The sequence below is a fragment of the Amblyraja radiata genome, chromosome 28 (assembly GCF_010909765.2).
Source record: "Amblyraja radiata isolate CabotCenter1 chromosome 28, sAmbRad1.1.pri, whole genome shotgun sequence".
NCBI classification, from domain to species: Eukaryota; Metazoa; Chordata; class Chondrichthyes; order Rajiformes; family Rajidae; genus Amblyraja; species Amblyraja radiata.
This window is the reverse complement of record NC_045983.1, coordinates 19,237,481-19,263,506: the sequence shown is the minus strand read 5'-3', so window position 1 is coordinate 19,263,506 and position 26,026 is coordinate 19,237,481. Positions and strand designations below refer to the sequence as shown.

Here is a 26,026-nt window from a genome sequence, read left to right as displayed (position 1 = left end):
GGTGAGAGAAATGGTGCAAGTGATGTTGAGGGGTGGGGTTCCTTCCAAGACTTCCATATCCCCAAAACAGCTGAATGAGATAAACTGGCTGCTGTAAATTGGTATGTTGGTGAGTGGTGGAACCAGTGAGGAGTGGATGCAGTATGATAACAAATAGGATTATCGTAGATGGGTGTTTGGGAGTCGGCTGGGAGTTCCTCGTTAGCGGCTGATTTATATCTGCAAACAGGAATTGTAACCGCATGCCATCAGTGGGTTAAAAATGTAATTCTTATGTACTTACCCGGTGACGGAGATCATAATGTGGAAGTAGATTGGCTGTGTCTGTGACAAATAATCTGAGTAGTTGTAAACATTTCCATTGCAGTCTTTACCGGACCTGCACCCCCGAGGGAGTTTGCAAAGTTTATGTAAATAGGGTGGGGATACGACCTGAAGTCCGCTCGCCTCCCTCTGTCCACAGTGAGTTTGCCGCTCGTTATCTCCAGGGAACATGGAGTTCACGGCTCTCCCCGGGGTCGTGCTCAGGGTGTTTGGCGGGTTCCCGGCGCTGGCCGTGTTCTGCACCGTCTTTGCCCTGGCCTTTGACTTGATGAAGAGGTGGAAGAAGTGTGGCAACTACCCTCCCGGGCCCCGGGCTCTGCCTTTCCTCGGCAACCTTCTGCAAGTGGATCTGCACAACCCGCACCTGTCATTCACAAAGGTAAACACAGCGAGTGGAGAGAGAGGGAGAGAGACCGTGGGAAGGAAGCGGCCACACACCCGGGACCACCTTTAACCCTTGGTCTTTCTCTGCTTCTGTCCAGTGACCTTGACACCGTTTGCTACAGTGAGGCCGCACCCAATCTGCAGGGACAGCGCCTCATGTACCGCTTGGGTCGCTTACAACCCAACCGTATGAACATGAATTCTCCAATTTTAGGTCAGGCTGTATCTCTGGAGGAATTTCAGTTTAGTTTATTGTCACTTGTACCGAGGTACAGTGAATAGCTTTTGTTGCGTGCTAACCAGTCAGCGGAAAGTCAACACATGATTACAAACGCTCCATCCACTGTGTACACATACATGATAATGGAAAAAAACGTTTAGTGCAAGTTAAAGTCCAGTAAAGTCCGATTAAAGATAGACCAATGATCGCCAGTGAGGTAGACAGCAGCTCAGGACTGCTCTCTGGTTGTTGGTACTATGGTTCAGTTGCCTGATAATAGCCGGGAAGAAAACTGTCCCTCAATCTGGAGGTGTGAGGCTTTACACATATTGCCTGATTGGAGAGGGAAGAAGAGGGAATAGCTAGGGTGCGACTGGTCCTTGATTATGCTGCTGGCCTTGCCTCAATGGAAGGAAGGTTGGTTTGTGTGATGGTCTGGGCTTCGTCCACAATTCTCTGCAATTGTTTGCGGTATTGGATGGAGCTGTTCAAAAACCATGAATTGATGCACCCCGATAATATGCTTCTGAATCTGAAGACATCAGCGGGTGACGTTTCAGGTTGGGACCATTCTTCAGGCTGATTGTAGTAGTCGGCAGATAGCTGGGAAAGAGAGTTGGGCAGGGTAAAGCTCGACAAGTGGGAGGAGGATACAGGTGAGGGGTGTGGGTGGGGGATGTTGGCAGATGAGTCGAGTCAATAACAAAATGCGACATGAAAAAGAAACAAAAGAGTGTCAGATAGGAGACAATAGGAGTAAAGTCTGCAGAATAAACCAGTGCAGGGTCCGGTGAGAAAATAGCGACTGTTCTGTCTTTGTTCAATGTTGCATTTGGCCTCCATGAGTAAAGTTACAATGACAGCCTCATGCTTTCTCCCTTCTCCTCCACTTTAAGCTGCGGAAGAAGTACGGCGATGTGATGAGCTTGGACTTTGGGTGGACAAACGTGGTGGTGTTGAGCGGCTACAAGGCCCTGAAAGAGGCGCTGGTGAAGAAATCAGAAGATTTTGCGGACCGACCAGAGCTCCCAGTATACAAAACGCTCTTTCAGCAGATTGGAGAAGGTGAGTGCGGAGTGGGCTCCAGAGACAGTAAATAAGTGGTAAGAAAGGCAGTGTAGCTTATGTCGTCTGCAGGGACTTTGGTCAGACCTTTTTCAAGTCCCCACGTGGGCAACTGGCCAAAGAGATTAGAGCCATTGGGAGCCAAACCAAATAGGCAAATTGGATCAAAATTGGCTTGGTACATGGAAGCAGAGGGTGGTGGTGGAGGGTTCTTTCTGTTACTTGGCTTATCCCTGCTGTCTTGCTTGAATAAATGCACCACATTTGCTGTCATCCAGTCATCAGGCACCTCATGTTTGGCCTGTAAAGATTTAAACATTTCTGTCACGGATCTAGCAATTTAGAGCAGCCTCTGATACATGTCAGATCCAGAAGATTTCTCCACCTTTAACCCTGCAAAAACATCAAATATCTTCTCATTTATAAGGTTAACGTGCCTTTGAATTTCTCTTTCTCCCTCCCTGAATTCTCCCGCTATGAATTCCTTTGTCCCAGTGAATACAGATCACACATTTTCCACTTTTGCCGACACTCCAAGATCTACAGTGCCTCTCTCTTTATTCAACCCACTCTTGTCTGTCAGTTTTTATAATTAGAAAGGAAGGTGCTCTCTCAAGGTAACTTGTTGTCCTGTTTATCATAACTGCAGTTTCAGTTAAAAGCCAGTGTGAGAATTATGCCATAAATGTTACTGGCTTTTACCATTAACTGAGGAAAACCCCCCTTTTAAAATGCCTTGAATTGCGGGTGTGGGTTTCACCACTTGTCACTAGTTACTGTATTCAATGAAGTAAATAAGTGGAATTGCCAATGCACAGCCTTTGAGACCTAGCAGGTCGATCAGTGTGACCTTCCTGTCAACCTGTTCCCAGGTCTTCATGGCAGTGAAAATCTTACAGATTGCTTAATCCTGTCTCATGGAGTACAATGTTAACACAACTGTATACTATGAGAACGAGCATTGTATGAACAGATGACAAACCCCCACCACAAGGAGGGCCTGGGTTATTCTCTCAATTTCTGTAGGCTCTATTCAAAGGACTGGCTGAAAACAAATCTGAATGAACCAATATTCCTGCAATCTCCATCCAGGTATCGCGCTTGCAAAGTATGGTGACTGGTGGAAAGAGCAGAGAAGATTTGCACTAACGACGCTGAAAAACCTTGGGGTCGGAAAGAAGTCTCTCGAATTGCGAATTGCAGAAGAGGCTGGATTTTTAAACAAAGCCTTTGAAGGTGAACAAGGTGAGTTAATACTGAGGAAGCCTCTGCCTTATTTCATTGTCACACTACTGCGGGAAATTTCACTCTTTGGCAAAGCCAGTGTGTAACAGAAGGAAACCATGTTTTGCACACCGCTCTCTCTCATCTTGACAGCCAGAAGGGGGGCTACGTGAGGATGCTGTTCATAGATTTCAGTTCAGCCTTCAACATGATAGTTCCCACCAGACTGGCCGGGAAGCTACTGGAATTAGGGCTCAACACCCCCCTGTGTGCCTGGGCCCTGGACTTTCTCACCGCCAGGCCCCAGGTAGTCAAGATGGGAGGGAATACATCAAAGTCCCTCACCCTGAGCACAGGATCGCCCCAGGGTTGCGTCCTCAGCCCCCTATTGTGACTGTGTGGCTAGGTTCAGCTCCAACTCAATAATTAAGTTTGCTGATGACACTGTGATGCCACTTCTATGATGAGAAGGCCTACCGGGAGGAGGTGGCTGATCTAGCACTCTGGTGCCAGGACAACAGCCTCCTCTTGAACATCAAAAAAACTAAGGAGCTGATCGTGGACTTTAGGAGGGCACATCATCCGAGGGCGTACACTCCATTGAGGATAAATGGGGATACTGTAGATAGGGTGAGCTGTTTTAAATATCTGGGAGTCCACATCTCTGAGGATATGACATGGACATCACACGCCGCAGCACTCGTGAGTAAGGCAAGGCAGCGCCTTTACCACCTCAGGCAATTGAGGAAATTCAGAGTGTCTCCGAGGATCCTCGAGTGCTTCTACTCAGCGGCTGTGGAAAGCATCTTGTCCGGAAATATTACCATCTGGTTTGGGAATTGCTCTGCCCAGGACAAGAAGGCTCTGCAGAGAGTAGTGCGTTCGGCCGAACGCACCATGGGAACTTCACTCGCCCCCCTGCAGGAACTATACAACAGGAGGTGCAACTCCAGAGCAAATAAAATCATGGGAGACACCTTCCACCCATGCAACGGACTGTTCCAGCTGCCACGGTCAGGCAAACGCCTCCGTTGCCATGCAGTGAGAACGGAGAGGTTGAGAAGGAGTTTCTTCCCAGGGGCCATTCGGACTGCAACCTCCCATCTCACCAGGGACTAATTGGGTGGGGGGGAGGGGGGGGGGGAATAAGAGAGCTGTGATAATGTTTCACCTTTCTCTTGAAGATAGAGCAGGGCTCACCTGAGAGGGATGACACTATTTGACAGCTGCATTGATGTTGCTTGTCCCACGTGAAGAGGTTCCAAAACTGCCATGTTAGTCAACCAAGATCCATTAGGCCATGTGACTGAGCATTGAAGAACCAAAGTTGTATAAGTGAGAACCTTTTGTGCTGTTAAGCAGTGTTCCAAATGACTGGAAATGGGAACCTCATGAAAAAGCAACAATGAGCAGTTTGTGCCAACAGGAATAGAAAGGATAGGCAATAGGTGTAAGTGTAGGCCATTCGGCCCTTCGAGCCAGCACCGTCATTCACTGTGATCATGGCTGATCATCCACATTCCAGCCTTCTCCCCATATCCCTTGACTCCACTATCTTTAAGATTGTAATCATACAACCTTCATCTTATGTCAGCTGATATATGTCCTACTACAGACTGTTTCTTCAGCATTTCATTGTTTCTACCGTCGTTACTTTGGGGAAAAAATACCTATAATACCTTTCCATTTATTCAGGTTGCCCTTTTGATCCACACTTCCACTTGACTTATGCAACTGCAAATATTATCTGTTCGATTATCTTTGGAGAACGTTTTGAATATTGTGACGAAAAGTTCCTTACATTTTTGCACGTACTTGAAGAAAGCTGTGTATTGGAAGGTGGATTTTGGGGCCAGGTAAGGCAGATTGTTCATTTGACAATGTACCACTTGTGGGCAATGTAAGGCTCTGCGTATAAGTCCGTCTCAAATGTATTCCAGCCGGTGGTAGTAGAGAGAAAATAATTGAGTAAATATTATAGATGGGTAATTTACAGCAGAAGCGGACGTTCTGATATAAACAGAGGAAGCAAGTTATGTGAAGTTGTTGAGATTGATATTGAGTTCAGAAGGTTGGAATGTGTCTGGAAGAAGGTCGAGGTATTATGCCTCAAGTTTACGTTGGTCCTCATTATAACATTACAGGAAGCCACGGACACACGTTGGAGTGGGAATGTAACATTTATTTGAGTTCTCTGTAATTTCATTAACACTCTGTAATTTCATTAACAATCTACTAAGCATTAACTTTACATATTTCTTGCTTTATGTTCTCACTCATTAATGAGCCTCATTAACCTATTAATTAAATGGCTTCATCAGCCGTTAATAAAACCAAGAATTAATTAGTTAATCCTACTCGCTCTGTCCCACCTCCCACAACCTAAAACTAACTTGTGTTCTCTCTTTCTCAGTTCTGATTTTGATTTTCAAAATGCGTGTGGAGGGTTATCTTATGAAATATTAGCACATGGTGAATATGGATCAGATGGGTCCTTAAAGGACAAGCAGTGAGACCATAATTGGGTGTACACAAAATGCTGGAGAAACTCAGCGGGTGCAGCAACATCTATTGAGCGAAGGAAATAGGCAACGTTATCTGAGTGAAGATCTACTCAGGCCTTCTCTTGCTGCTCACAGCAGAAGGCAATGAGAGGATTGAGAAATGCACCACTGCGCCCTGAAGCAGCTGGGCTGGGGTGAGATGGTTAGTGGTAACACACAGCAGCAAATTATTCTGAAGCTGGCTCCTATCTGGATCAACCACCGCAGGATTATTCTACTACAAACTGCCTAAAAATATCCATTGACTTGGCCTCCGCTGCCTTCCGTGGCACCGAGTTCCACATATTATCTACCCTCTGACGAAAGAAGTTTCTCCTCGCCTTTCTAAAGGAGCGTCCTTTAATTCTGAGGCTATAACCTCTTATCGTGGCCTCTCCCACCACTGGAAACATCCTTTCCCCATCCACTCTATGCCTTTCACTATTCTGTTAGTTTCAATTAGGTCCCGTCCCCCCCAACGTTCTTAACTCCAGCGAGCACAGGCCCAGTGATGTCAAAGGCTCATCATATGCTAACCCACTCATTCCTGGAATCATTCTTGTAAATCTCCTCTGGACCCTCTAAAGTGCTAGTACATCCTTCCTCATATATTTAAATCTTTGAGTTCAACTTCTACCTGAACTTAATCGATTTACAAAAGCTTTGAATTTTTCCAGCAGTCCGTTTCTTAAACACCTTTACGTTTTGTGCTTTTTTTGACAGCAAGTACTTTAAATGCCATTGATTGCATTGTAGCAATGATAGGCAACGATTTGATAAAATGTTAAAAGCTGCCTGTTTTTTTTGTTTGCAAACACACAGCAGTTAATTACATGACAAGACATCACCATGTCACTTACGCACTGCACCGCCCTTGGAAAAAATACGAGGTACGTTGCCTGTGGCTGGAGTTTGCAAACAAATGAATGGGTTGTCACAATTCGTTCATTTATGTGGGGAACGCATCTGAGCAGAATCTGAAATTCGAGCGGTGTCCCCGAGAAGAATGCAGCTACATCTAAGAGACACGGAGAAGCTGATCATCGGAGCAGTTCTGTCCATGGTCATGGGAGGCTTTTTGTAGTAAAAAAAAAAACTGCATGACATCATTTTTATCCATGTGATGATTTTTCCACACGTCAGTAGTCGTTGTTGGCTCAAGAGTAACTCGGGAGAGGAGCTTGGTAACTCGGGAGAGGAACTTGGTACATCGCAGAAATGAGAAGTAAACGGCAAACTTAGACATACACGTGGGAACTCGTTGAAGCTCGTGAACATAAACTTGGAATCTCATAGACAACCATGAGTTAGTTTTTTCTTTCACTCGTGGGTGGACTCGCACCGTGAGACAGGGCTATTAGGGTCCTCTTCCTGCAACGGTTGTCCCACAAAATTGTCACTACCAGTGTCTCTGACAGCCCTTCTTTTATACAGTTTCTTCTCCAATGTTTTTAAGGTTTTCTTTGCTCCTTACTGCAGGCCATGACTCTCACAATTCTGTAATCAATAATTAAAATGATCATTCACTGAAGGACAGAACAGCAAGATACCTCTATTTATCTTCTGATGACTGAAACTCTAAAGGTTTGTTTGGCATGTAATCACTCTCTTGCCCATATAAATTGTATCTCTTTCAATTATCAGCTGGCACCACTCCACCAATAACTCAACCATTTAGTTACTTAACAGTCATCCATGTTACTTAACATGTAATTCATCAAACTGCTACTCTACCAGAATGCCAACTTGTTTCATGCTCAAGGTTAGATCCGTGTTGGTACATCATTTTCTGACCAATTCTTGAACAATATGCCCTTCCTTCACTGTGCTAATTTTGTCCTGGGGTTTACAGCACAATTTCCGAGTCATTTCCTTGTCAGAGTGACCCGATGAGATAGTTGACATCTTGTCATCGCCTACACTGGAGAGCCAGGCTCCCAGCAGCTCAGTACCAACAGGACCATGGGGACTGAACAAACCAGTGTGGGGGATCTGATTGAGAACTTTGCGACTGTGCTCTCTCTGTTCAATGTTGCACTTGACCTCTGAGAGTGAGTTACAATAACAGCCTCGTGCTTTTGCCCATCTTTTCCCCACGTCCAGTTGCGGGAGAAGTATGGTGATGTGATGAGCTTAGACTTTGGGTGGACAAACGTGGTGGTGCTGAGCGGCTACAAAACCCTGAAAGAGGCGCTGGTGAAAAAATCTGAAGATTTTGCGGACCGGCCAGTCCTTCCAATATATAAGAAGCTCATTGAGAGGACCGGAGGAGGTGAGTGTGAACTAGGCTCCAAGTGAGTGAACTTCCCCAGGCAGAGAGTCAGCAATTGTTTGACTTTAGCTGTTTCTGTCCATGATCAACGCACTCTAAACATTGTGGCTTGAGGGGTCGGTCTCTGTGTGAACAGGGAAAATGAGTATGAATGTTTATGTGTTTATATTAGTTTATTTATTGAGTATGTGTGCATGTGTATATATACACACTGAACCTTTTTTGTCCCGTTGTGTCCTATCTTTACATATTCTGTTGTGCTGCAGCAAGCAAGAATTTCTTTGTCCTAACTGGGACACATGACAATAAAACTTGACTCTATATTGGAGACTCCATCCTCGTAAACTCTCTATAATTGCCTTTACTCTGGTGTGCAAAATAAATCACTTTGAGTTGTTCAATGATTTAATGTTTGGCATTGGATATAAACGTCTCTGCAATGTTACAGTCATACCTCAGTGAGTTTTGCATGAAGCAGCACTTCAGTTTAAGTAAACAAGATTCTCATCACCGCAGCAGGATATTTGGAATCTGTTCTGGTACATGTGTGATGACAAATTGTGAATTACTACTCTTCACTAAAATGAGAGAGGAAGACAAAATGGGATGGCCAACCAAGCCAACCTGTAAATCAATATGCTGCTCATATTCCTTCCTGCGTATTCCTCTTCTTATGCCACTGAAAGTTGTTGGCCCTGACAACTCAGGCAGGATTCAGGTGAAGCTCTGGAGTTCTTGAACGAATTAGCCTCGAGTTAATTATAAATCAACATTTAAAATGTATCTTGAATCTACAAGGCGTGTAGGCCTTGGTGGTTCAAGGTACATCTTAAATGCTTATCAATATGTACCAGCCCCTTATTAACGCATTCCAAATTCCAAGCACTCTCTAGGTGAGAGGTTGTCCTTCCTTCGGTCCCTCTAAACTTCCGTCCTCGTCACCTTAAACTTACATCCCTTACAATGGGGAGAAACATCTTACTTCTTTGTGCTTCTCTGCGTCCTCATCATTTTTGTTGTTCCTGGCAGGTATTGCCTTCGCAAGATATGGCCATTGGTGGAAGGAGCAGAGAAAATTCTCACTTTCCGTAATGAGAAACTTTGGACTGGGGAAAAAATCGCTGGAGCTGCGAATTGCAGAAGAAGCTCTGGAGTTCTTGAACGAATTAGCGGCTTCATCTCCTCCTCCTCCCGCTCCCCCGCCCGCCCTGATAAGGGCCGCTGCTTGCAAACCCGCTAACGGCGCTTTAAAAGAAAACCCTCCCGCACGCCGAGGCCTCCCCCTCCCTCCCTCCTCCCGGCCTCGGCGTGCGGGAGGGTTTTTTTTAAAAGGCCCGTAAGCGGGTTTGCAAGCAGCGGCCCTTATCAGGGCGGGCGGGGGGCGGGAGGAGGAGGAGGAGATGAAGCCGCTGTCGCGGTCGCTGAAGCTGCTGTGCGGGACCCGTCTTTCGCTGCGACACTTCCTCACCCCGCACCTAGTATCTTTCCCATGCAATACAGCCGTCACAACCGACAAAAAACGTCGCGTTCCTTTTCTCCATAGATGCTGCCTGACCCGCGGAGTTACTCCAGTTTTTTTGTGTCTATCTTCGGTACAAACCAGTATCTGGTTGCCAAGCTGGGCAAAATGACTCGGTGTTTAGGTTGCCCGGCGGCGCTTTGGGTGGTCAATGGCACCCGGGCAACCGTTAATTTCGAGTCCTGACTTGTGGGCAATGTAAGGCTCTGCCTACAAGTCCGTCTCAAATGTATTCAAGCCGGTGGTAGTAGAGAGAAAGGAACTGAGTAAATATTATAGATGGGTAATTTACAGCAGAACCGGACGGTTCTGATATAAACTGAGGAAGCAAGTTATGTGAAGTTGTTGAGATTGATATTGAGGTCTGAAGGTTGGAACATGTCTGGATGGAGGTCGAGGTATTATGCCTCAAGTTTACATTCGTCCTCATTCTAACATTACAGGAAGCCACAGACACAAAACTGCTGAGTGTTTCTGTTTTTATTCCACATTTTCAGCATCTACAGCTTTTTGTTTGATTTTGAAAATGTGTGTGGAGGGTTATCTTATGAAATATTAGCACATGGTGAATATGGATCAGATGGGACCTTGGAGGACAAGCAGTGAGGCCATAATTGGGTATTTGAGTGAAGATCTACTCTGGCCTTCTCCTCTTGCTGCTCACAGCAGAAGGCAATGAGAGGATTGAGAAATGCACCACTGTCCTGAAGCGGTTGGGCTGGGGCGAGGTGGGTAGTGGTAACACACAGCAGCAAATTATTCTGGAGCTGGCTCCTATCTGGATCAGTCCCCGCAGGATTATTCTACTACAACCTGCCTGGCATGCCACAGCCACAGACATGCCACAGCCACCAGTGATGGTCGGGCAGAGAGGACATCACAGGGCACAGTCCCCGTGGCAGGTCGTACAATAATAAATGTACACCTTCCGTCGCATCCTGGCTCACAGTATCACGGTGAAAACTACATTTTGTTCGCTCACAAGTTATGGGAATAAAATTAGGTCATTCGGCTCATCAAGTCTACTCCGCCATTCAATCATGACTGATCTCTGCCTCAAATCCCATTTTCTTGCCTTCTCCCTGTAACCCTTGACCCTCTGATTTCTGGATTCTCTCGCCATTTAGAAAATAATCTATACCTTTATTCTTATTACCAAATCCGCACTTTGCTATACTGAATTTCATCTGCCACTTCTCTGCCCACGCTCCTAACTTGTCCAAGTCCTTCTGCAGAGTCCTTGCTTCCTCTGCACTAGCTGCCGCTCCACCCATCTTAGCATCATCTGCAAACTTGGCCACAAAGCCTTCAATCCCCTTATGAATAAGAATGTATTTAATTTCAAGTCCTGTCTTTGTTTCAGCTGACGAATACCTTCCCTTTTGTTCGACACCTCCCGGGCCCACAAAACAAAATATATGAAAATCACGATAAAATCATTCGGTTTATCGAAGAAAGAATCACAAGGCACAAAGATACATGGGATCCAGATGATCCCAGGGACTTCATTGATGCTTTCTTTACACAACGGGAGAAGGTAGGTGATGATTATTGGGGGATTCCAGGCACAATATGTTACGTTAAAACTTTATTCATCCCTGGAGGAAAATTGATCCCAGTGCTTTATGTGGTCGTGTTTTCCATTCCTTTCCCATGTTGCCTCCTTGGTGACGAAGGGACTGTAATTGCAGTGCCCTACACTCGGTATTGTTACCTGTCCTTCCTTAGATTGTGAGGCCAGAAACAATATTCCAGGCGCAGACTCACCTGGGTCGTATATAATGGAGCAAAATATCTCTATAGTTGTACTCAAATCTTCCTGCTGCACACCGAGTCCGCGCTGTCCAACGATTCCCGCACATTAACACTATCCTGCACACACTCGGGACAATTTACACATACACCAAGCCAATTAACCTACATACCTGTACGTTTTTGGGTGTGGGAGGAAAACGTAGTCTCGGAGAAAACCCCCGCGGTCACTGGGAGAGCGTACAAACGCCGTAGACAGCACCAATAGTCGGGATCGAACCCTGGTCTCCCGCGTTGCAGGCGCTGTAAGGCTGCAACACTGCCGCTGCGCCACCGTGCCGCACTTTACCATCTGAATTAATTTGTGTATCTGTATGTTCTTTATCATAGATTCATCATGGAGTTTGCATTACAGAAACAGTCCATTCTGACTATTGTACAATCTAAACTGGTCCCATTTCCACGCATTTGGTTCATAGCGCACCCATTTCTCTCTGAACACCAGTCTTTTCAATTCTTCACCTGGAAATAGCCTTTCTTTCCATTATCCATCAATGTGGAGCATCCTCATCATATTCTGTCTGCCATTTCCTCACCTGTTCACTTCTCCTGTCTATATCCCCTGAAGCCTCTCTGTGTCATTTTCACGGATAGCATTGTGCAATGCTCTGTACCAATTGGATCTTCAATTACATGAAGGGTTCGATGATGCCCATCAATTTCAGATCAACAATTCTCAGCTTTTGCTTTTCTCTCGGCACTGTTCCCATGATCTATCTTTGATTCTACACTAAACACAAGTTCTCTTATTTGGGTCTCAGATGAAACGCAGCCAAAACATAGGTTTCCTGGACTCCAAACTGATGGGGACATTATTGAGCCTTTTTGCTGCAGGTACAGGGTCCACCTCCACCACCCTAAACTGGGCCTTGCTCTTCATGGTGCTCCATCCTGATGTACAGTGTAAGTGTAACAAATTCTCTCGTATCATGAATATCTTTGTGTTGATGGGAGATATGGAGGAGGAGTGTGACAGTATCAAAAAAGAGCCCTCACCCCACAGGTCACCGTGTGTGTTTGGGGGAGCAGCTGGCAAAGACGGAGCTCTTCATCTTCTTCACGTCCTTGCTCCAACACTTCACCTTCTTTCTCCCGGAAAATGAGCCACGGCCGAACTACAGGGAAGCTAAATACGGAATTACCCTCTGTCCTCTCCCCTATCGTCTCTGTGTTAAAACCAGATGAGATGTAATGGAGAGAAAACTAGGACATCCATTCTTCACTAACGTGCATGTAATCAAATCACAAACACATTGATTTTCTTTTCTTTAAGTGTGATAATAGTTGAAAAATTGTTAAGTACGAAAATTATATTTACTGTATCTTATTCCAAAATGTAGCTTTCAGAGGATCGTTCTGCTCTGAGGCAGGGCCCACTAGCTACAAGGAACCAAACTCTGGTTCAACCTGGACCATCTACAGACAGTTGAGAGGAGACTCTCCACTGACGGTTTTCCCTTCGGTATGGAGAAACAAAGAACTGCAAATGCTGGTTTATACCAAGATAGACACACAAGGGATTGAGCAACTCAGTGGGTCGGGCAGCATCTCTGGAGAAAAGTGATAGCTCTTCCCGACCCAAAACGTCACCTGCTCTTTATGTTCAGAGATGCTGCCTGGACCGCTGAGTTACTCCAGCATTTCTCCCTTCAGTTACTGGCTTTTTAATCCGAGTTGTGAACAAACATTGGATAAACAATTCACACTGATTGGTTGCTACACACCAGGGGGAGTGAAAGTGATTAATGCCCCGTTACCTGGCTTGCCCCATCGTCTGTATCATCCCTTCAGGTCAGTCCGTCTGCCATGACGACATCCCCATGAAACTTAATCAAAAATTGGGAACTTCGTGGCAATTGTATGAAGTCGGTCATTCTCCCTGTGGGATCCTCTGTAGGTCTGACTTGCTCATGCATGGATGGCCCAGGAATCGTGCAGTGATGTCCTATGCTAAGCGGCTTTGTTAATTGTCAGTTATGAAGCTCCTTGGGCATCTGAACACAAGCGGTTAGTAACGGGCCCCGGGAGATGGGGGGGGGGGGGGGGGGGGGGGTTGTTTTCTAAGCAACGTACTTAAAGGGAGGAATCGTGGGGACATCTCAGATTGGTGCTACACCACCAACTGACATATCAAGACGTTTACAAGAATGATCCCAGGAATGAGTGGGTTAACAGCACTGGGCCTGTACACACTGGAGTTTAGAAGAATGAGGGGGGACCTCATTGAAACATACAAAATATTGAAAGGCATGGATAGAGTGGATGTTGAGAGGATGTTTGCACTAGTGGGAGAGTCTATGACTAGTGGTCATAGCCTCAGAATTAAATGGTTCCTTTAGGAAGGGGATGAGAAGGAATTTCTTTAGTCAGAGGGTGGTGAATGTGTGGATTTCTTTGCCACAAAAGGCTGTGGATATTTTTAAAGCAGAGATAGATAGATTCTTGATTAGTACAGGTGTCAGGAGTTATGGGGAGAAGGCAGGAGAATGGAGTTAGGAGGGAGAGATAGATCAGCCATGATTGAATGCGGAGTAGACTTGATGGGCCAAATGGCCGAATTCTGCTCCAATCACTTATGACCTTATGATTCTGTGCATCCTTGGTGTGGCCCACTCGCCCACCATCCTTTGAACCCATCTTCACCCTGACCACAAATACAGGGTCCCACTGCCATCCTTAGCAGCTAACATTTGACCAAACTCTTCCACCCATCTTGAAGCCTGTGAGAATCCGTGGACTCCCTGATCTCAACTTTAGACGCCCAACCCACGTTTAGATGATTTATTTGTGCGATGATGCCTTGGGCCCACTGCACTGTGGAATTTATTCTCTGAGTTCCGTGTCTTTTTACAGCTACTAACCAGTTTCTAGGCAACCATTCGTTTTTTCCAGACTTTCTATCAATATATTCACAAAGTGGCCAATTTTAACTTGTACAACTAGAGCAAACAAGTAGAAGAAACTTTACAAGACTTTTACGACTAGATTGATCAAATCATTTTAGCAAAATGTTCAGTTTGAACCAATCATTCTAAATGTCATATTAATTTGCACGTCCTGTTATACTGTGTGTGTGTGTGTTAGCCTAATGGCACAATGGATTGTTGTAATCTTTAGATTAGTTTCCAAACTTAAATAAAAATATAAATAATGAATGTCGTGCACCTCCAGCCAGAATTAATCTCATTTCAAATGGAGGGGAAGGATGTTGTAAGGGGCAAGAATGATATTGTAATTCCTTTTATTCTAACAGGCAGAATAAGCATAGTGAGATAATGTTTAATTGCTGTGTTTGTTTCATGTCGTGTCTAGAACAGACTGGTGTATCAGGTTTATCTGGTTTGATAAACATATAGTATGTCCTGTTGAGGGGCTGCTGCTCACCTGGCTTTAGTGCTTTAGTGCTGAAGAAACAAATTGGTGCCTCAGAGACAGAGTAAGAAGCACACAAAATAACCAGTGGAGTCAAACGGTTTCCTTACCGTGTCGTTCCGTGTCGTTCCGTGTCGGACTGTGTTTTACTGTGATTAAACATTCCTGGCCGTGCATGTAAGTTTTGGTCATCTTACAAAATAAATCAGTGTTTGTTTAACTTAAACATGGAGTCTAGTGGATAACTGGAATTTATGGGACATTGGTACGACTCGCTCGGCACTGTTGACGTGATCTAACTGGTACATTCTGCCTAAACACATGTTCTCTTATTGGGTCTCAGATGAAACGCAGCCAAACATAGGTTTCCTGGACTCCAAACTGATGGGGACATTATTGAGCCTTTTTGCTGCAGGTACAGGGTCCACCTCCACCACCCTAACTGGGCCTTGCTCTTCATGGTGCTCATCCTGATGTACAGTGTAAGTGTAACAAATTCTCTCGTATCATGAATATCTTTGTGTTGATGGAGATATTAGGAGGAGTGTGACAGTATCAAAAAAGAGCCCTCACCCCTAGGTCACCGTGTGTGTTTGGGGGAGCTTCCTATAAGCTGGCAAAGACGGAGCTCTTCATCTTCTTCACGTCCTTGCTCCAACACTTCACCTTCTTTCTGTAGGAAAATGAGCCACGGCCGAACTACAGGGAAGCTAAATACGGAATTACCCTCTGTCCTCTCCCCTATCGTCTCTGTGTTAAAACCAGATGAGATGTAATGGAGAGAAAACTAGGACATCCATTCTTCACTAACGTGCATGTAATCAAATCACAAACACATTGATTTTCTTTTCTTTAAGTGTGATAATAGTTGAAAAATTGTTAAGTACGAAAATTATATTTACTGTATCTTATTCCAAATGTAGCTTTCAGAGGATCGTTCTGCTCTGAGGCAGGGCCCACTAGCTACAAGGAACCAAACTCTGGTTCAACCTGGACCATCTACAGACAGTTGAGAGGAGACTCTCCACTGACGGTTTTCCCTTCGGTATGGAGAAACAAAGAACTGCAAATGCTGGTTTATACCAAAGATAGACACACAAGGGATTGAGCAACTCAGTGGGTCGGGCAGCATCTCTGGAGAAAAGTGATAGCTCTTCCCGACCCAAAACGTCACCTGCTCTTTATGTTCAGAGATGCTGCCTGGACCGCTGAGTTACTCCAGCATTTCTCCCTTCAGTTACTGGCTTTTTAATCCGAGTTGTGAACAAACATTGGATAAACAATTCACACTGATTGGTTGCTACACACCAGGGGAGTGAAAGTGATTTAATGCCCCGTTACCTGGCTTGCCCCATCGTCTGTATCATCCCTTCAGGTCAGTCCGTCTGCCATGACGACATCCCCATGAAACTTAATCAAAAATTGGGAACTTCGTGGCAATTGTATGAAGTCGGTCATTCTCCCCTGTGGGATCCTCTGTAGGTCTGACTTGCTCATGCATGGATGGCCAGGAATCGTGCAGTGATGTCCTATGCTAAGCGGCTTTGTTAATTGTCAGTTATGAAGCTCCTTGGGCATCTGAACACAAGCGGTTAGTAACGGGCCCCGGGAGATGGGGGGGGGTTGTTTTCTAAGCAACGTACTTAAAGGGAGGAATCGTGGGGACATCTCAGATTGGTGCTACACCACCAACTGACATATCAAGACGTTTACAAGAATGATCCCAGGAATGAGTGGGTTAACAGCACTGGGCCTGTACACACTGGAGTTTAGAAGAATGAGGGGGGACCTCATTGAAACATACAAAATATTGAAAGGCATGGATAGAGTGGATGTTGAGAGGATGTTTGCACTAGTGGGAGAGTCTATGACTAGTGGTCATAGCCTCAGAATTAAATGGTTCCTTTAGGAAGGGGAGAGAAGAATTTCTTTAGTCAGAGGGTGGTGAATGTGTGGATTTCTTTGCCACAAAAGGCTGTGGATATTTTTAAAGCAGAGATAGATAGATTCTTGATTAGTACAGGTGTCAGGAGTTATGGGAGAAGGCAGGAGAATGGAGTTAGGAGGGAGAGATAGATCAGCCATGATTGAATGCGAGTAGACTTGATGGGCCAAATGGCCGAATTCTGCTCCAATCACTTATGACCTTATGATTCTGTGCATCCTTGGTGTGGCCCACTCGCCCACCATCCTTTGAACCCATCTTCACCCTGACCACAAATACAGGGTCCCACTGCCATCCTTAGCAGCTAACATTTGACCAAACTCTTCCACCCATCTTGAAGCCCGTGAGAATCCGTGGACTCCCTGATCTCAACTTTAGACGCCCAACCCACGTTTAGATGATTCTTTGTGCGATGATGCCTTGGGCCCACTGCACTGTGGAATTTATTCTCTGAGTTCCGTGTCTTTTTACAGCTACTAACCAGTTTCTAGGCAACCATTCGTTTTTTCCAGACTTTCTATCAATATATTCACAAAGTGGCCAATTTTAACTTGTACAACTAGAGCAAACAAGTAGAAGAAACTTTACAAGACTTTTACGACTAGATGATCAAATCATTTTAGCAAAATGTTCATTTTGAACCAATCATTCTAAATGTCATATTAATTTGCACGTCCTGTTATACTGTGTGTGTGTGTGTGTGTGTAGCCTAATGGCACTATGGATTGTTGTAATCTTTAGTTTAGTTTCCAAACTTAAATAAAAATATAAACAATGAATGTCGTGCACCTCCAGCCAGAATTAATCTCATTTCAAATGGAGGGGAAGGATGTTGTAAGGGGCAAGAATGATATGTAATTCCTTTTATTCTAACAGGCAGAATAAGCATAGTGAGATAATGTTTAATTGCTGTGTTTGTTTCATGTCGTGTCTAGAACAGACTGGTGTATCAGGTTTATCTGGTTTGATAAACATATAGTATGTCCTATTGAGGGCCTGCTGCTCACATGGCTTTAGTGCTTTAGTGCTGAAGAAACAAATTGGTGCCTCAGAGACAGAGTAAGAAGCACACAAAATAACCAGTGGAGTCAAACGGTTTCCTTACCGTGTCGTTCCGTGTCGTACCGTGTCGTTCCGTGTCGGACTGTGTTTTACTGTGATTAACATTCCTCCGCTGTGCATGTAAGTTTTGGTCATCTTACAAATAAATCAGTGTTTGTTTAACTTTAACATGGAGTCCTAGTGGATAACTGGATTTATGGGACATTGGTACGACTCGCGTAGGCCGTGACTATCAACTGGTACATTCTGTCTGCCGTAACAGATGTGTTTCTGACCTTAGCTACACTGCCTGGAAGATGAGCAAAGTCCACATTTAAATCGATTACGTCGGTGTTGCTCTGAAATAAACATAGTGGCCACCACCGGCACTGAACAACACCACCAGTGACCATAATGATCTGGGCCAATAGCATACTCTCCTAATGCTACGAGTGACCCCACATTTACAGCTTGTTACAGCTACAGTAATGTGAAGGAGAATTATTTTGTAGGTACAAGTATTCAAATGCCTTTGATTGGCAAATTCACTGGAATATATCCTAGTTTGAATAATATAAATTTATTGGGCAACAGGTTGACAAGCAGCACCTTCATGTAATGAACTTGGATATACAGTCGGTGGGTGCAGATTAAGACTGCTATGAGGGAAAAGATACATGTTAAGAGTGGTGAACAGGTTTGATGTGCTGCAGAGACAAACAACTGTACAGGGTTATGGTGTAGTGATAACTTGTAAACAGGCTCAAAGTGTACAGGAATAATCACTTACCTTTCCTCCACACAAAAGGTAAGGAAGGAAAAGAAAAGTGTGGGGTATCAGTACTGATTAAGGAAAATGATATGGTGCTGAGAGAAAACCCTTTGAGAGATCAAGGAGGGAATCCATTTGCTTAAGTGCGAAGGGAGCTATTGTGTGAGTGGGAATGTTCCTTAGGGCAGCACATAGAGATGGAGATCGAGGAGGAAAGCTGCAAGGAAGTTACAGAAGTGAAAAGAGTGGTGATATTGAGGGAACAAACAATAGGGGAGCTGCAGGCACCATCTGATGCTTTGGGTCGAGATCCTTCATCTAGACTGGTAGAGGGAGTGTGGATGTCATATGGTGATGGGACAAGTGCTAGCAAGCAGTAGGTGGATTAGAGGGGTCGATTGGCAGTTATAATAATCAGGTGGGGAGGGGTGTAGATAGTGACAGAGGCTGGGAGGTGATGTGTGGAGAACACTAGTTCCTGGTATCTGATAGCAAAGTGAAGAGTTGAATTGAGGAAGATGGTTGGTGGCAGATGGAGACAACAGGGGGTGAAGGGGGTGAGCTCTGGGGAGATGTTGGAGAAATGCCAGTGCAAGAAGATTGTAGGAGATGGGCAGATGGAGCAAATGGGGGAAGTGGGAAAGAAACAGTAATGGGGTGCATTGGGGAGTGATGGGTGTGTGTGAGGGGACCAAGGTAGACAGGAGAGAGAAAAGGATGATAGGGTGTGTGTGTTCCTTGAAATTGGAGCATTCAGTGATCATGCCGTTGGATCGTAGACCACCCGGATGGAATATGAGGTGCTGTTCCTTTTGTTTGTGTTGGGTCTCACCGTGACAGTGGAGAAGGCCGAGGACATGCAGGTCAGTGTGGGAAGGGGAAGACAATTTAAAAACAACATTAACTGGACAGCCATATGGCCATAGTGGACAGAGTGCAAGTGCTTAGCATAGTAGACGCCTGGTCTGCATTTGGTCTCACCAATGTAGAGTAGGCTGAATGCAATTTCGCGAGGTTTTTCTGGAAGTACAGATGAAATTGTGTCTCGCCTGGAAGGGCTGTTCAGGCTCCTGAATAGGTTGCAAGTGGAAGTGCCTGGGGATGGAAGTGATGGGTGGGGTAGGATGAGCAAACCAGGGAATTAGGGAGAGAATGGTCCCTGCAGAAGGTAGCGAGGAGGGTTAGACTTGACGGGTGGTGGGATCACAGCTTGCGTAAATGTTGAAGGATGATGTGCTGGAAGCGGAGGGTGGGGGTGAAAGGTAAGGACTAAGGAAATTCTAATCCTGTTCCGTCAGGGGGAAGGTGGAGTTAGAGCAGTACTGTGTGGTATGGAGGAGATGCAGATGAGAGCTTGGTCGACCACAGTGGGGGTGAAGCTCTGTTTCCTGAATGAGGACGACATTTTTCAAATGTCTGGAGTGGAAAACCTCAAATTGAGAACAGATGCTGCAGAGGTGGAGAAACTAAGAGAAAGGGATGGTGGCCTTACAAGAGACAGGGTGGGAGGATGGGAAGAGGTGTCGTCTAGGTTGCTGTGGGAGTCAGTGGGTTTGTAGTAGATATCATGGGATAGTTTGACTCCTGAGATGTTTTCAGATTGATCTGAAAATGGGTGAGAGGTGAGAGAAATGGTGCAAGTGATGTTGAGGGGTGGGGTTCCTTCCAAGACTTCCATATCCCCAACACAGCTGAATGAGATAAACTGGCTGCTGTAAATTGGTATGTTGGTGAGTGGTGGAACCAGTGAGGAGTGGATGCAGTATGATAACAAATAGGATTATCGTAGATGGGTGTTTGGGAGTCGGCTGGGAGTTCCTCGTTAGCGGCTGATTTATATCCGCAAACAGGAATTGTAACCGCATGCCATCAGTGGGTTAAAAATGTAATACTTATGTACTTACCCGGTGACGGAGATCATAATGTGGAAGTAGATGGCTGTGTCTGTGACAAATAATCTGAGTAGTCTTTGCATTGCAGTCTTTACCGGACCTGCACCCCCGAGGGAGTTTGCAAAGTTTATGTAAATAGGGTGGGGATACGACCTGGAGTCCGCTCGCCTCCCTCTGTCCACAGTGAGTTTGCCGCTCGTTATCTCCGGTGAACATGGAGTTCTCGGCTCTCCCCAGGGTCGTGCTCAGGGTGTTTGGCGGGTTCCCGGCGCTGGCCTTGTTCTGCACCGTCTTTGCCCTGGCCTTTGACTTGATGAAGAGGTGGAAGAAGTGTGGCAACTACCCTCCCGGGCCCCGGGCCCTGCCTTTCCTTGGCAACCTTCTGCAAGTGGATCTGCACAACCCGCACCTGTCATTCACAAAGGTAAACACAGCGAGTGGAGAGAGAGGGAGAGAGACCGTGGGAAGGAAGTGGCCACACACCCGGGACCACCTTTAACCCTTGGTCTCTCTGCTTCTGTCCAGTGACCTTGACACCGTTTGCTACAGTGAGGCCGCACCCAATCTGCAGGGACAGCGCCTCATGTACCGCTTGGGTCGCTTACAACCCAACCGTATGAACATGAATTCTCCAATTTTAGGTCAGGCAGTATCTCTGGAGGAATTTCAGTTTAGTTTATTGTCACTTGTACCGAGGTACAGTGAATAGCTTTTGTTGCGTGCTAACCAGTCAGCGGAAAGTCAACACATGATTACAAACGCTCCATCCACTGTGTACACATACATGATAACGGAAAAAACGTTTAGTGCAAGTTAAAGTCCAGTAAAGTCCGATTAAAGATAGACCAATGATCGTCAGTGAGGTAGACAGCAGCTCAGGACTGCTCTCTGGTTGTTGGTACTATGGTTCAGTTGCCTGATAATAGCCGGGAAGAAAACTGTCCCTCAATCTGGAGGTGTGAGGCTTTACACATATTGCCTGATTGGAGAGGGAAGAAGAGGGAATAGCTAGGGTGCGACTGGTCCTTGATTATGCTGCTGGCCTTGCCTCAATGGAAGGAAGGTTGGTTTGTGCGATGGTCTGGGCTTCGTCCACAATTCTCTGCAATTGTTTGCGGTATTGGATGGAGCTGTTCCAAAACCATGAATTGATGCACCCCGATAAAATGCTTCTGAATCTGAAGACATCAGCGGGTGACGTTTCAGGTTGGGACCATTCTTCAGGCTGATTGTAGTAGTCGGCAGATAGCTGGGAAAGAGAGTTGGGCAGGGTAAAGCTCGACAAGTGGGAGGAGGATGCAGGTGAGGGGGGTGGGTGGGGGATGTTGGCAGATGAGTCGAGTCAATAACAAAATGCGACATGAAAAAGAAACAAAAGGGTGTCAGATAGGAGACAATAGGAGTAAAGCCTGTGGAATAAACCAGTGCAGGGTCCGGTGAGAAAATAGCGACTGTTCTGTCTTTGTTCAATGTTGCATTTGGCCTCCATGTGTAAAGTTGCAATGACAGCCTCATGCTTTCTCCCATCTCCTCCACTTTAAGCTGCGGAAGAAGTACGGCGATGTGATGAGCTTGGACTTTGGGTGGACAAACGTGGTGGTGTTGAGCGGCTACAAGGCCCTGAAAGAGGCGCTGGTGAAGAAATCAGAAGATTTTGCGGACCAACCAGAGCTCCCAGTAAACAAAACGCTCTTTCAGCAGATTGGAGAAGGTGAGTGTGAAGTGGGCTCCAGAGACAGTAAATAAGTGGTAAGAAAGGCAGTGTAGCTTATGTCGTCTGCAGGGACTTTGGTCAGACCTTTTTCAAGTCCCCACGTGGGCAACTGGCCAAAGAGATTAGAGCCATTGGGAGCCAAACCAAATAGGCAAATTGGATCAAAATTGGCTTGGTACATGGAAGCAGAGGGTGGTGGTGGAGGGTTCTTTCTGTTACTTGGCTTATCCCTGCTGTCTTACTTGAATAAATGCACCACATTTGCTGTCATCCAGTCATCAGGCACCTCATGTTTGGCCTGTAAAGATTTAAACATTTCTGTCACGGATCTAGCAATTTAGAGCAGCCTCTGATACGTCAGATCCAGAAGATTTCTCCACCTTTAACCCTGCAAAAACATCAAATATCTTCTCATTTATAAGGTTAACGTGCCTTTGAATTTCTCTTTCTCATCCTATGAGACCCAGCAGGTCGATCAGTGTGACCTTCCTGTCAACCTGTTCCCAGGTCTTCATGGCAGTGAAAATCTTACAGATTGCTTAATCCTGTCTCATGGAGTACAATGTTAACACAACTGTATACTATGAGAACGAGCATTGTATGAACAGATGACAAACCCCCACCACAAGGAGGGCCTGGGTTATTCTCTCAATTTCTGTAGGCTCTATTCAAAGGACTGGCTGAAAACAAATCTGAATGAACCAATATTCCTGCAATCTCCATCCAGGTATCGGGTTTGCAAAGTATGGTGACTGGTGGAAAGAGCAGAGAAGATTTGCACTAATGACGCTGAAAAACCTTGGGGTCGGAAAGAAGTCTCTCGAATTGCGAATTGCAGAAGAGGCTGGATTTTTAAACAAAGCCTTTGAAGGTGAACAAGGTGAGTTAATACTGAGGAAGCCTCTGCCTTATTTCATTGTCACACTACTGCGGGAAATTTCACTCTTTGGCAAAGCCAGTGTGTAACAGAAGGAAACCATGTTTTGCACACCGCTCTCTCTCATCTTGACAGCCAGAAGGGGGGCTACGTGAGGATGCTGTTCATAGACTTCAGTTCAGCCTTCATATAACCATATAACCATATAACAATTACAGCACGGAAACAGGCCATCTCGACCCTTCTAGTCCGTGCCGAACACGTATTCTCCCCTAGTCCCATATACCTGCGCTCAGACCATAACCATCCATTCCTTTCCCGTCCATATAACTATCCAATTTATTTTTAAATGATAAAAACGAACCTGCCGTCACAGACCACATGCTTTTTCGTCAGGCCACATTCCTTAGCGCTTCTGTAACACAAAGGGCTCAGCGTTTACGACTGACAACTGTTTATATTCGTCTAAGATAGCAAGGCGCCTCAGGATCTGTCAGCTACGTTTAATTATACTCATGTTGGGATAAGAGGAAAGATAGATGAGAAGGGAAAAGTTGTTGGGTGGGGAGTATGTGACCTTTGTATGTTGGATTTCTTATGTTTATAAAAACTAAGGTGACTAAGGCTTTAAGAAAGAGTAGTGGAGCTGGAAATGTAACAATCCTTTGAATAATGTTGTCAGTGTGATGGCAAAGTCGTAAAGAGGCCCAAGGATGAAGTTGGAATGCCATGCCCTAGAGATAACAAGAAAGGGGGAGGGCGTGTAAGATAGCCAAGAGACAATTATCGTTTGTCAAATTAGACATTTTTATGACTCTTGCTGGTCTGGGAAGAGGGGAGATGTGAGTTTGCAAAGACAGAGTAAATTTCTATTTTAAAGTGTGTAACGGAAGATAATGTTAGTTTAAATATGATTTATAAAGAAGGTCATCTGGGAAATATATATTGTATTTTCATACATTGGATCTTTGTGTTTGGATCTGTAGTTTAAGAAGTTACATTATTTCCCAAGATGTATAGGTTTAATGGGAACAATGTGTGGTATATATAAATTGTGTGATCACTTTATCTTTTGTATTTTGAGAAGTGGGTTCTGGGAAGTGTTTATTTTTCGTGAATTTCACTTTGTTGGAATGAAATCTGAACAAAAGAGTTAAACACACATGGCAAGGGAAGGGGCCACAAGGAGTCATGTGACACCTACATCAGTTGCAAATGTGGAAATGTACTGGGAAGGAGGGGATAAGTGGAAGCAAGTGATTGGCTGGTAATAAGGGAATGTTAGCAAATGATTGGATATGTAAATGTAACAGGGGTGGGGCATGCTGATTTGAAAATGGTATAAAAAGCGATGATCCTTTGTCTTGGGAGAGAGAGCGGGAGAGAGCTTCACGTGATTTGATGCGTGGTGAACTAGCTGTTATTTGCAAATAAAAGTTTGAACTTCTTGAAGAATTCTCCACGTGATCTGAATTAATTTGAGCATTGAAAACCACAACAATAGCTCTTCCCGACCCAAAACGTCACCTGTTCCTTTTGTCCAGATATGTTGCCTGGTTCGCTGAGTTACTCTAGCATTTCTCCCTTCAGTTACTGGCTTTTTCACCCAAGCCCGAGATGTGTTGTGAACAAACATTGGATAAGCAATTTTCACTGATTGGTTGTTACACACCAGGGGGGATGAAAGTGGTTTATTGCCCCGTCACCTGGCTTGCCCCGTCATCTGTATCATCCCTTCAGGACAGTCAGTCTGCTAGTGCTTGGGTCACCTGGCTAGAAACTAAACCATGTGCGTCACAGTACTGAACAGTCCGAAATATTTCCATATAATATTATTATCTTGGTTGAGACTTTTCGGTCCATTGAGTCTATGCTAGCCTACAGAGTTCCTACATTAATAAACATTGCATGTATACTTTCTGCATTCCCATGAACTCCTTCCAAATTCTACCATCACCTACGCCATGGGCAACCTTCAACAGCCACCTGATCTTCTGATATGCCCGTCTTTGAGTTGTAGGATGAGATCCATATGGTCACTGTGAGAACATGCACACGCCACATGTGCATGTCAGGATTGAAGCCGGAGGTCAGGATTGAAACTGGATCACTGGAGCTGTGAGGGAGCAACTTTACTAAATGTGCCACGATGACATCCCTATGAAACTTAATCAGAAATTGGGAACTTCATGGCGATTGTATGAAGTCGGTCATTCTCTCTGTGGGATCCTCCGTAGGTCTGACTTGATCATGCACGGATGACCCAGGAATCGAGCAGTGGTGTCCTATGCAATGTGGCTTTTGTGATTGCCAGTCATGCAGCTCCTTGGGCATCTGTACACAAGAGGTTAGTACCGGGCCCTGGGTGGGGTGGTGGTCTCTAAGCAACGTACTTAAAGGGAGGAATCGTGGGAACATCTCAGATTGGTGCTGCACCACCAACTCGTATATCGCCATTACAATAAGAATACACAGAACCTCCTTCACGTTCCTCGGGCACCATATCTGAGGAAGGATGTGCTGGCCCTGGAAAGGGTTCAGAGGACAGTTACAAGAATGATCCCAGGTATGAGTTGGTTAACACGATGAGCGTTTAACAGCAGTGGGCCTGTATTCATTGGAGTTTAGAAGAATGAGGGGGGACCTCATTGAAACATACCAAATAGTGGAAGGCTTGGATAGATTGGATGTTGAGAGGAAGTTTCCACTAGTGGGGGAGTCTAGGACTAGAGGTCATAGCCTCAGAATTAAATGGTTCCTTTAGGAAGGGGATAGAATGAATTTTATATAGTCAGAGGGTGGTGAATGTGTGGAATTCATTGCCCCAGAAGGCTGTGGAGGCCGTCAATGGATATTTTTAAAGCAGAGATAGATAGATTCTTGATTAGTACAGGTGTCGGGAGTTATGGGGAGAAGGCAGGAGAATGGGGTTAGGAGGGAGAGATAGATCAGCCATGATTGAATGCGGAGTAGACTTGATGGGCCAAATGGCCGAATTCTGCTCCAATCACTTATGACCTTATGATTCTGTGCATCCTTGGTGTGGCCCA

The 26,026-nt window shown here is 45.3% G+C and overlaps 2 protein-coding genes across 4 annotated transcripts in view; one reads left to right on the top strand and one right to left on the bottom strand.

Annotated features, from left to right (window-relative positions):
• The window catches only part of LOC116988938 (cytochrome P450 2D6-like), a 160,972-nt gene that overhangs the window by 61,067 nt on the left and 73,879 nt on the right, over positions 1–26,026 (bottom strand). The gene's annotated exons all lie outside the window — the stretch shown is intronic.
• Positions 473–22,970, top strand: LOC116988941 (cytochrome P450 2D3-like). The gene is made up of 4 exons (XM_033045985.1): positions 473–703; positions 1,825–1,993; positions 21,928–22,096; positions 22,827–22,970. Exons 1-4 carry the CDS (start codon positions 494–496, stop codon positions 22,849–22,851), a joined length of 573 nt encoding a protein of 190 aa, XP_032901876.1. The 5' UTR covers positions 473–493; the 3' UTR covers positions 22,852–22,970.

What these genes read in the sequence shown, in the direction of transcription:
- LOC116988941 (XM_033045985.1), top strand. Translation starts at nt 494, where the DNA reads ATGGAGTTCACGGCTCTCCCCGGGGTCGTGCTCAGGGTGTTTGGCGGG. An exon ending in CGCACCTGTCATTCACAAAG is followed by an intron (nt 704 to 1,824) that starts GTAAACACAGCG and finishes CTCCACTTTAAG; the next exon opens with CTGCGGAAGAAGTACGGCGA. An exon ending in CTTTCAGCAGATTGGAGAAG is followed by an intron (nt 1,994 to 21,927) that starts GTGAGTGCGGAG and finishes CTCCACTTTAAG; the next exon opens with CTGCGGAAGAAGTACGGCGA.